Raw genomic sequence first — 11,999 nt, 5'->3', positions numbered from 1 at the left:
ACACAGAGTACACTCCGTCGGTCGGTGCCTCTGGCGGTCTGTGGTGGGGGAGCACTCCCGCCTTTTCACCGGCCTCACCTACTAAGGTGTAACATCCTTTGGGTCTAATGTGCCTGAAGACAGAAAGCCATTTGAGATGGGAACAAATGCATTGCCATGAATTTCAATGACCGGCAGCACTTATGTCTGGACACACACACACACAAACACACACTCTCTCACTCACACGTGTGTATATACACACCACTCCCAGCACCATGGCAACTACTGTTTCTACTCTGCTGAAAGGTCAGTGTTGATCCGGGTGAATTCATGGACATGCATATTGTGTCTCCCTGCTAGTGTGTATAGATTCAGATGATTTCAGGGGAACCAGTTTCGGGGGCAAAATGTGTTCAGTTTCTGGAGTAAGATGTGTTCAGTGTCTTTGGTAAGGCTTGGTGTCATTTGTGTTCATGGTTGAAAAGGCACAGAAAGCCCAAGGGGCAAGTTTAGCCTCAATTTAGCATTACAATGTTACTTATTATTGTTTCCGCAGAAGTAAACAATCCATTTACTTCAGGTCCACGCTGAAGAACATCTGCGACATTTCCTGTATTGGGACTTAACCTATTAATATGTGACCTTTTGGTGAATGAGCACGTTGCTTCTTTTGAACTTCATCAGCTGACACCGTTGTTCTGTTGGACAAGTTGTGTTATATTTTTTGTACAGGCTCCCTGAGATCCAACCAAGGCATGACACACACACACAAACTCTCTCACTTGCACGCACACACACACACACACACACACACACACCACCTGTGTAATGTATTTTTTCTCACAGCATTGTTACAGTGCAGTTGGTCTGTGTGGGGTCATTGATTGAACAGTCGTGGAGTTGCCTCACATACATTGTCTCGGCCTTGGGATTGGTGAGCTAATCTTAAACCATAAGAAACAGCTGGTCTGTTCCACAGTGTGACCCCCCCCAAAACACCCAGCGGTGTCCTCCACCTAGGGGTAACCAGATTCAGTAGGGTGAAATAAGGGACGTCTGGTCACCCTGCCTCCTCCCTTCTGTGTTTTCAGGAGTCCTCAGTCAGTACCCCCCCCCCCCCCCACCCACCCACCCACCCCCATCCTCCAGCCCTTATCGACCATGAGCAGCAAGACCCACCCCCCGCTAATGAAGAAGCACAGCCAGACGGATCTGGTGAGTCGCCTGAAAACCCGGAAGATGCTGGGGGTCGGCGGAGAGGATGATGACGGAGAGGTTCACAGGTCAAAGGTCAGTAGCGTGCAGGCACACAACTCGCCGGATCGTTTATTTTCATCTCGATTGGTCAGTGAAGCAGCTGTTCAGCACAAATCACATTTTCCGAAAGTCAATGTGCCGTTAACTCGCGAGCCAGTGAAAGTCGTCCGCACGTCATGGGCTATGGTAACTTTTAGAAGTTGCTAGAAAATATATTAGTTGCATCTAGTTATTTCCTAGCAGAATTCCTTCGAATGGTTTTAGTTAGAATCACTTGATTGATGTTCTTTTCAGTGATGTATTTCTTTGGTTTTCTGTTGAACAAAACCCCCAGAAAATCTCAAAATACATTTGATCATGGCTGCAAATTATGTAATTTACCAAGCATGACACATTTTTTGGGGGGGTGTTGGGTTTTTTTCTCCACTTATTTTACTCCATGTCTTACAATGTTGTGGATATTTATTGTGGTTTGCCGTTTCTGGGGGAAATTCATGGACATTCGTGGTGGGTATGTTTTTATGACTATTTAATGTTCTGTGGATGTCTTTCCAATACCCATTCTTACCACTGAAAAAGATTGGATCGATAATAAGATCAGTTAGTGAAGAAAAATCACAGACTGGCTGTCTGTTTGAATACAGCCAATTGTACCATTATAAAATGTGTGAAATTTTCTCAATATGTCTCAAGTTGAAAGCCTCCAGTTGTAGTGCAGGCAGCCATTACCAGTGCAACTATGACAGCTTTGTTGTGAGATTTCTATTTATTTTATAATGAGTAGGTAAATTAACAAATTAGGGTTTCTTTGAAAATAATGGTACATCCACAAGTATTGTCCTCAAATACTTTAATTAGAGATGCTTTTTTTCATCAGAAAAGGCTTTTTATTCACATGGTCAGCCTGGAGTTCTTTTGGCTTCAATGACAGGCAACAGCAACAGATGGTGTCCTGATACTTACATGAATCCACTGAGACTCTGTTCATGGAGATGGCCTTTGATCAGGCATCAAACACCTGCCTGTCACTTTACCTCCGTCTCTGTACATATACTCTCCATTCGTCCCGCTTGCTCTCTCTCGCTCGCTCCCTCGCTCTCGCTCCACACATTCTCTTTTTGATTAAAGCTCCTGTGATGGGTGGGGGCAGGCAGGTATTGAATAAATGAAAGGTTGAAACAACATGGTGGCTGCCGTGTGGGAGGAACAGGAAGTGGATGAGTGGCGTTAAATATTCATGTTGTGTCCGCGTGAGGTGACGTCACTCGTGGTTATTACACTGGAGCTGTAGTCTTTGACCACGCCTTCATTTGGTAAGGGATTAGGTCAACGTTAGACAAGCTGCAACCCACGTATTGGAGGATTACCGAAAAGCAACAGGCTTCAGACTTCCTGATAGGCGTTCATGTAGGAAATGGTGTAGAATGTACAAATGTATTCACCAGGCACTGTTGCCTGCCGTCCTGAAAATCATGTGCGGAACGCACGCTGTTGATTTCCTCAGTCCCTTGAATCCCTGCGTCCATTTCCCCCGCGTCGGTCACAGGGAAGAGGGCACAGGCTGAGGTTCTGATGAGGAGTCGTGCCATTTTGACATGCAGTATGGACGGCCAAATATCACGTGCACAGTCATTTCTTTTGCATTTCGAACCTTATATTTGCTTTTGCTTGGGAGCTTACAGCTTTTCCTGTCTGTGTTAATATGGTATTACACCCTGTCAGGACCATCTTCCGGTCCCCAGAAACCAAATGGCACCCTATTCATTTTTATAGGGAACTGATATTAACCAGAGCCATATGCATCCTATTGAAAACAAGCACCACAAAGGGAATGGAATGTACTCCCTTTTCTTTTTTCTGGTTGGTTGAATTGGGGGGGGGGGGGGGGGGGGGGGGGGGGGGTTCTGAATCTGAAATACACTGTCAGCATTCCCACCATGGTCTCTGAGTGTTACATGTTGTTTCCCAGACCCTGGTAGGAAGAGGTCAATGTCTTCCTGTTTGTCTAAAGGTTTTTCCAAGCTGGTTGTATATCTGGACCAGTTTGGTTTCCTTAAAGGGTATTATTTCTTCCTGAGGCTGTATTGGGTCACCTGTCTGGTACTGTTCTATGTATCATTACTTCAGGTATGTGAGACGGGAAGAAAGGATTGACTTTTACCGTACACTTTTATTGATTTATTTGTATAATATGTATTGAAATGCGTTTTTCTCTTTATCTTACAGATCAGTCAGATGCTTGGAAACGAGATGAAGTTTGGTGTACGCGAGCCAATCGGCCTCAGGTAAGCCCAGTGTCTCTGATTAGGACTGCTAATCTAGAATCAGTGTGTCTGCGTGCCCAATTCAGTGTGGTCTAGAACTAGTCCCCCCTGTCTGCGTGCCCAATTCAGTGTGATCTAGAAGCCCAAAACGAAACTAAATCATCCTTCCCACTACGCCCACGACCGTGCTGTAATCATTGGTTGAAACTGCCGCAAACAGAATACATTTTGCAATTAAAAATAGTTTGTTTTGAAGAAACTCTAGTAGATCCTTAGCGCTTCCTAGTGTTCGAAGATGAGATGGTCCTGTATCAGGGGTTCCCAAACTTTTTTGGCCGACGAGCCCATTTCGATATCAATTCTCGCGACCCCAACCATGTGAAGAAAAACTATATAATTGGAGTTTTTTTTTTTTTTATTTGAGGCTGTGAGAATCAATTGTATCATTGTCCCCCGACCCCATTTTCATATCAGGTGACCCCACATGGGGTTGCGACCCCTAGTTTGGGAACATCTGGCCTATATTGTCTTCGGTCTGTATGACTGCATAGCTGGAATCTCCACCATCAAGTTACATATGCTGCACATCGAAACAAGAGTCCTACAGAAGCTGGAGGATATAAAAGAAAAGTAGCCATGAAAAGAAAACGAATGTCCACCGACCGCGTTACCTCACCGCGTTACCTCACCATATCCAAAGGACACCACTTTTCCTGTTAGCTATGTTCCTTTTGCCGAGGGGCGTGGTGTAACGTGGCGTGCCATAAACGGAATGGGGGCCCTTTGGAACAGTGTCTTGGCAATGAGAAGATGTCTGTCCCCTAGACTGGGCAATAGTAGGGCCCTTTACAGTATATGGAAAAGTGATCCCTGGTCAACAGTAGGGGCATTTAATAGTGGAGAATAGGGTGCCATTTGGGAAAGAGCCCATGTTCTCTGAGCTGTGCCTTGTGATTCGAGTAATAACTGGTGAATACCTTGTTTCTGATCAATATCTGTTTAAAGTGAGTATTGATCAATGGCTGTGCTTACGTCTCTCTTGTGTTCATTTTCTTTCCAGAATATGGATTTTCATGTCTGCTGTCCTATTCACGACTATAGCCTTCATAGTAAGTATCATTCGTTAACTGAACACTAATGAGTCCACGCTTGGTGGAATGAGTTTGTTTGAATATGTCTCGGCTAACTTTGCACAACTAGACTGTGCAATAAAGCTAAGGATCTATGGTCCGGCCCTCGTAATTCAAAGGGATGCTGTGTGTTTATAAGGATGGTCAGGACAGGGCTTTGGTTATTAGTGTTATTGCAGCTACTTAAACACTGGGATGCCCCTCCCCCCTCAGGCTCTGGCGTTTCCCAGTCAGCTGTATGAGTTTGTGTTCGAGATTCGCACCACCAGGATCTCCATTCGACTGTACGGAGGAGCGCTGCTCAGTAAGGACCGCCCACTGTTACACCTCAGCTTGTGCACAGAAACACTCAATAATAAACAACATATGGTACACAAAACACACACACAGTCAGTCGCTCTCATCTTATTTTGATCTAATTATATTGGACAAGTCAAAGCAGTGTACTCTCTAAAAAAAAAAAAAAAAAAGGGATGTTTATTTTACATAACAGTAGTTTGTCATTTTGGTCAATATTGGTTTCAGTTTTTGTTCACAAAAAGTGTCTTTGATGAAAACTCTGACATTGGGCTGTAATGCAGGACATTATTTCTGTCCAGCATTCTCATCATAATCTTGTAAATGTGTTACCCAAATTTTATGAAATGTGTCCACGGCTCACAACTCGGAGTCATTTCTAGTCTTCAAATGAAATGTGTTTTTCAGTCAAGGGTTCTTGAAATAATCCTCACTGAGCAAACCTAACCCAATGACTAATCAAAATGACATTTGGAGTTAAACTTTCAAAGTTTAAAGTTTCAAGCTGTTTGTAAAACTCCATGGTTTACTTTTAATGAAAGAAATATTTTCATGTCAGTCAATGTCCTCAAAGGTAAATGTCCACATTTTGTGGTGAAAAGCAACTTCCTCATTGTTACGTCACCCAACATCCCCACCTACGCGACGGCATGCAAGTCCAATGGTTGAGCAGGTTTTGCCGGGACGTGCCATGTCCTCTCCAGAAACATCAGAATGGACTTAAACTGATCCATGAAGACGTACAGCAGTGGGATCGGACAGCTGTTTGGGAAGGCCAGGCTGGAAACAAATGGAACTCCGATGGTGATGACCGTTTCTTACCGGTAGCTGAACTCTGTGAGCCCCAGCACAGGAAGAAAGCTGGGATGAATGTGGGAATCTTAACCGTACGACGGGAAGTCCAGGCAGGGCATACCACGGAAACACACCAGTCCACGTGGATGACAGCCGGGATGATGAAGTGTGTGAAACTGTTGACAAAGGCGAGTGAAGAAATGCAGTGAAGAGAAAGTCGGGAGGCGCGCCGTGTTGGGGAGGCGCGCCGTGGTGGGGAGGCGCACCGTGTTGACAGTCTGCTTCACCTGGAGTCCTGTCACCCAGTTGCATGGTGATGAGTGGTCTTTAGCCAGCTCTGTTTCCAGGAGACATAGGAGTGATGTTTAAGACTACTAGAGGTGTAACCGTACGCAAAAGGCACGGTTCGATATGTACTGAAAATGTTCAGTCTCTGTTTGGTACGATTTCAGTACCCTGGAAAAGGTATTGCAAAACATAACATTTCTTTTAATTCAATACATAGTTATAAACTTGGCCCATTGCCACTGTTGCTACAGCTGAACTAGGTAGGATGGTTTCAGTAAAAAAAACAATTACAGCATTTTGCAATTACTCACCGGTCAGAAAGCAGTTCCACACCAATGCCCAATGGAGAATAATAATATGGAAAAAAGAATTACCTGTTTTTTTTAAAAAGCGTTAACTCAGAGTTCAACATTATTCTTAGCCTTGCTAAGGATAGTTTAGGGTTCGTTGTTGCTAGCTATAGAGAGCTAGGCTACGTCTTCTTCTGCTTCTTTGCAGTTTTCGTAGTGTTTGCTGTAGTAGACAAGGGAGGTGTTGGAAGTTTGTCATCCTGGTCTCTAGCTGCCATTATAGTTTCTTACAGTAAGCAAACTTCGCTCCTGTTCTTATGCTTTATATATCATCCAGGTAAAATGCGTGTTCACAAAGTAATTCAAAGAGGAAGCCCAGCCTTGCAGAAGGCAGTTGGCTATTACGGAATTGCAAGAACAGAATTGGTTGGAAAGTAAATTATAATTTGACATTGCACTGGCGCTGAACTGTCTGTGTTGCTAAACAACAACATGTTTATAGGGGACGAAACTTGAGTTTTTCTTTTACTGAACAAATCCTACCTAGTGGAGCTTTAACTGAAAAGCCGTAATTTTACCAAACGGGAGACGTTAAGGATACAGGAGGTTCCTCAAGCACATTTATTTACGAGGCTGCATTGCGTAACGTAGGAGGCCTGATTGGGCACAAACACTTAAAGGCAGATGTCCGTTTAACGACGTGCCTGGAAGAAATGGGCGAAGTTGTTTCATCTGAGTAAAACTCAAGCAATGTTACACAAGTTCATGTCTATTAACGTGCACACCGGTGCCTCCTTCTGAATCGGCGTTGGCCCGACGCCCCTGTGTGAACCGACTGGCCCTGAACGCAGCTTGGAGGCTTCTCCTAAACCAGGTGCACCTGTGCCCCATCAGGCCTCATAGGTTGAGGATGAAAGGAGCCCTGAGGGGGATGAGAAGTATAAGCTATAGAAGCCAAGCAGTATGCGCGCCTCTCTGAATCGTTCTCTGCCTGGTGTTGGTAGAATGTTTGTGATTTTTATTAATTTTTTTCCACTGCTCCTCCCTTGATTTGTGTTGATGAAATGTCCTCCATGACCTGGAACACTTGTCTGGTGTCTGTTCCCTCTGTCTCTCCGAATTACATGTCTAAAAAGTATTTTTTTGTCCTGGTTGTGACGTTGTCTGTATGTTTTATTGTTTGGATAAAGAACCTTATTCCACCACTGTTCAGACCTGCTGCATTAAAATTCAGGTTTCCTTCAAATCTCCCATAGAAATTGAAAGATTGAGGCTTTTATTCTTGTTAATGAACAGATTAAATTCCCCTGACATTTCTAGTTGCTGTTCATCTGCATGTCCCCTAGAGGACAGTGGCACACTGAGCTATGCAAGATGATGCTTTACAATGTGCTGTAATAGAGAGAAGTGCTATTGTCTATGTACTTTTGAAATAAAACTAACATTTCTTCTGCAAGAAATATAGTTGATTTGGTGATATTACTTTCTGACTTCAAATGTGTCTTTGAAGTCAGACATTTTTCAGATTATTGTTCTTGACAACCTGAATATGTTAGTGTTTGCAGTTTTGGGCAGGTATTTTTTTTAAGTTTAATTTTCGAACACTGAGCCTAACTCATTACTCCTTTGTTTCTTTGTATGATTGGTGAGATTTGTCCGATGTTTACCAACTCACAGTAGTGCATGCATCTTCATACTGGTCCCCTTTGGGAATTGAACCCACAACCAGTTGCAAGTGCCACGCACTAAAAGAGGATGTGCTCTGGTCATGGGTCAGCTGTGAAATATGCCATTATCTGTCACGATTTTCCACCTTGGTTACAAGGTGTGAAGTTGAGATCTTGCAGAATATAGATTCCTCTTACATTTCTGTTTTTAAACGGACCTGTTGCTAGTAAAGCCCACATGCCTTCTTGTATTTTGTTATATAGTCTTCACAATTTACAATTAAATTTAAATCTAACAAGGTGATTAAAACTGGATTGCTCATGACATTGCTCCCCACTGTGAATTAAAAGAACAATTATTGTGTGGGTGTGTCCGTGTGGGTGTGTCCGTGTGGGTGTGTCCGTGTGGGTGTGGGTGGGTCCGTGTGTGTGTGGGTGTGTCCGTGTCCGTGTGGGTGTGTCCGTGTGGGTGTGTGTGTGGGTCCATGTGTGTCCGTGTGTGTGTGGGTGTGTCCGTGTGTGTGTGTGTGTGGGTCCATGTGTGTCCGTGTGTGTGTGGGTGTGTCTGTGTGGGTGGGTCCATGTGTGTCCGTGTGTGTGTGGGTGGGTCTTTTTGTGTGTGGGTGGGTCTGTGTGTGTCCGTGGGTGGGTCTGTGTGTCCCCGTGTGTGTGTGGGTGTGTCCCCGTGTGTGTGGGTGTGTCCGTGTGTGTGTGTGGGTGTGTCCGTGTGTGTGTGGGTGGGTCCGTGTGTGTGTGGGTGTGTCTGTGTGTGTGTGGGTGGGTCCGTGTCCGTGTGGGTATGTGTGTGTGTGTGTGTGTGTGGGTGGGTCCGTCCCGTAATGGCAGTTGCTACAAGCAGATGAAGGTGCAGTCCCTAAATTTGCTTCAAGTGCTCTTTATATTCAACTATTACCCTATGAGGTCCAGAGCCTGCTTCATCATTAATCGCACCCAACTGGTTTGTCGGGTCTAAAGACCTTGGTTAGAGGGTTGCAGTACACAGTGGAAGTGGCACTGAAGTTCAGGGTTGAGTTTCAGGGTTTTATAAAGTGCTACTTATCTTCTTTTTTTTATTCTCCAAATGCCATGTTGCTAGGAAGACATTGCAGATGGGCTCTGATGTGACGTGATCCAAGAATTTCAGTAATCCACGCTTTTCACACCAGTTATAGCAGTCGAGTAGATGAGATGGATTAAAGGAAATTGATTGCCTAACCATACTACTAACGGAACCGCTTTTTACACTGCCCACCTTTTTACACTGCCCACCTTTTTACACTGCCCACCTTTTTACACTGCCCACCTTTTTACACTGCCCACCTAACTCTAGTGCTAAACGGCATACTCTTTCCCCAGGTGTGTCCTTGATCATGTGGAAAGGTCTGTACACGGCAGAGAAGGCCATCATCCAGTGGACCCTGTTGACCGAGGCCTGCCTCTTCGCTGTCCAGTTCCTAGGTGGGGATCCATTGTCTTTGTTGTTCTCCCTGGATTCACTGTCCTGAAAAACAGAAGGCCAAAGCCGCGAAGATGCGTCACTGGTCATTATTGGCGTGTGATGCATGTTGATGTGTTGGCGTCACTCTGTGTATCGTCAGCAGGAATGTTAAATATTATTTAAAGGATTATATTGTTGGCATAGCATTATTAGTACAGCAGGTGTTGTTATAAGCGTGGTACCTTAATGACCAGGGTTAAGTGTGTCTGATTGATTGTCTAATTCCAGTGACCACCATCACCCTGATGGAGCTGGGTCTGCTGTCCAACTCGGCCATCGTCCTCCTCCTCAGCGAAGTCCTTTTCCTCATCATCACACTCCTGTACTATTACCATCTGGGCCGTCGGACCAAGAAGACTCAGAATCATACATTTAGCAGCTGTGATTAGACCAGCGATACCTGAAGCGGGCCACCGGGCCCTCAGCCTTTTATACATCGGCTGTTTGATGTGTGCCAAAGCTACCCTGTCAAGCAGGAAGACTGTCATTTCCATTTCCAGTAGTAAATATGACTTGGATGCATTCGTGTGCTTTAAACCTGTTGAGAAATGCTGATTGGTTGATGACACACAAAGTCCCTCGACCAAACGTTAAACTACAGCTGTAGGTGTATTCCTTTCAATTAACCTTTTTGTTGTTGCAAAACATTCACCTTAAAACAAAAGATTATTTGCGGTCCTTACCAGCATGTGGTCAACACTATCTTCCACTAACTTGGTTAAAAACACAGTCTACATGACTTTGCTTAAAAAAACAATTCAAACCAATTCTCCAACAGGTCCTTCATTGGTGGAAACAGGCAGGCTAATGTTGTAGTAGACTGGACGTGTTGAACGGCTGAGGGTTACGGGAACCGGTTCTAGATGCCCTGGATTAGACCCAGAAGATCCAGAGCTAATGTACAGCCCAATTTCTCATTGGACGGATCTTCCTTTTTGCGTGAAGGAAAGATGTTACGTTAAACGGTCGTTCATGACCCGTTCATGTAACTCTGCCAAGTTTTGTTAACTTCGACCGTTGGAAGAGTTGCATGTTAAGCTCCCTTGACGAGTTTAGACTGTGGCTTCAAAAGTAGCTCTCGGCTGTGATTGCTTGCCCTCCCAGTATTGTTCCTGCGTCCCAAATGGCACGCTATTCCCAATTTGGTCCATTAGGGTACTTTTGAGTGCGGTTGCCGATAGGGCTCTGTTGACGTCGTCCACACGGAGAGTAGGGGGTAGGGGGGGACCATCTGGGACGCACACCAGGCCAGGTTTTGTTTAGACGGCCACAAGTGGTTTCTCATCCACGGAAGTCCATCTGCTTCACAGACAGACCTTCGTCGGAGGGTTTAGCGGTTGTAGAACTGGCGTAGACGATGCCAGAGAGTTGGTTTTGTTTGGGGTCCAGTCGAAAGGATCCTGTCTGGTGTTCCGCTGTCTGTGGGTGTTTCTGGGAGAAGGACCATGGCTGTTTGTCTGCATCTGTTGTAGTTGGTTTTTAGCTGGATTGATAAAAGACTGTAACAACGAACCAATTAGGCTAATGAGTCTTTACAGTTTTTGATATGGTAACCAAGGCGCATTGCTGGAGAATCATTGACTTATCTGGCTAACTAAAGGTAAAATATAAGGCAGGGTTGTTTAGAGAAAATGGAAGGTAAATCTTGTCAGGTTGCCTCAGGCATCTTTATTCACAATTAAATGGCGTGTGTTCAGTTAAACAGAGTGTACTTTGGATTTGTAGCACCTTTTGATAACTTTCTGCTGACAACAAGCAACGTCATTCTCTTAATGTCTGTATTCCTCAATACAGCACGTCTTTCAGTGCATTTTGGGACCATTTTTAATCATGAATGGTGTAAATGCTTTAAGTTGTGTTTAAATGTTATTGTGTCTCTATTTTAAATGTAATTTGAGGAGAAGTATATAGACAAAGTATTGTATTTTGCAAATGCAACGTTATGTATAGATGGACAACAATAAATGTACAACTTTTCAGTGTTTTCCTGTTTTATCATTGCTGAAACAAATCTTCCACCAGTATGAATGTTACTACCGAGCTATTCCTGTTTCCTGTTATTCCTGTTAGTCTGACATTTACATATTTTGTTTGGAACCTTACATCTCTGCAGGGCGTTAACAGTAGTTTTCATCCAGAAGGTGCTGTCTGTCTCCCCCGACTACAAACACTTTTGCTGTAGTGGCCACCTCCTAGATCCAGAATAAACTGAGTAATGACTCCCTCCAGCCAAGGGTCCTGGGGAAACGGTAATGACTCCCTCCAGCCAAGGGTCCTGGGGAAACAGTAATGACTCCCTCCAGCCAAGGGTCCTGGGGAAACGGTAATGACTCCCTCCAGCCAAGGGTCCTGGGGAAACAGTAATGACTCCCTCCAGCCAAGGGTCCTGGGGAAACGATAATGACTCCCTCCAGCTAAGGGTCCTGGGGAAACGATAATGACTCCCTCCAGCTAAGGGTCCTGGGGAAACGATAATGACTCCCTCCAGCTAAGGGTCCTGGGGAAACGATAATGACTCCCTCCAGCCAAGG

The 11,999-nt window shown here is 44.7% G+C and overlaps 1 protein-coding gene across 1 annotated transcript; it reads left to right on the top strand.

Annotated features, from left to right (window-relative positions):
• The first annotated feature begins 1,114 nt into the window (after positions 1-1,114).
• Positions 1,115-11,445, top strand: LOC105029584 (tumor protein p53-inducible protein 11). Its single transcript, XM_010903015.5, has 6 exons — positions 1,115-1,272; positions 3,466-3,524; positions 4,564-4,612; positions 4,847-4,937; positions 9,327-9,428; positions 9,697-11,445. Exons 1-6 carry the CDS (start codon positions 1,144-1,146, stop codon positions 9,855-9,857), a joined length of 591 nt encoding a protein of 196 aa, XP_010901317.4. The 5' UTR covers positions 1,115-1,143; the 3' UTR covers positions 9,858-11,445.
• The last annotated feature ends 554 nt before the right edge of the window (positions 11,446-11,999 follow it).

The sequence above is a fragment of the Esox lucius genome, chromosome 2, assembly GCF_011004845.1.
Source record: "Esox lucius isolate fEsoLuc1 chromosome 2, fEsoLuc1.pri, whole genome shotgun sequence".
NCBI lineage: Eukaryota > Metazoa > Chordata > Actinopteri > Esociformes > Esocidae > Esox > Esox lucius.
The sequence above is the reverse complement of the archived record's forward strand: the minus strand, read 5'-3'. Positions and strand labels throughout refer to the sequence as shown.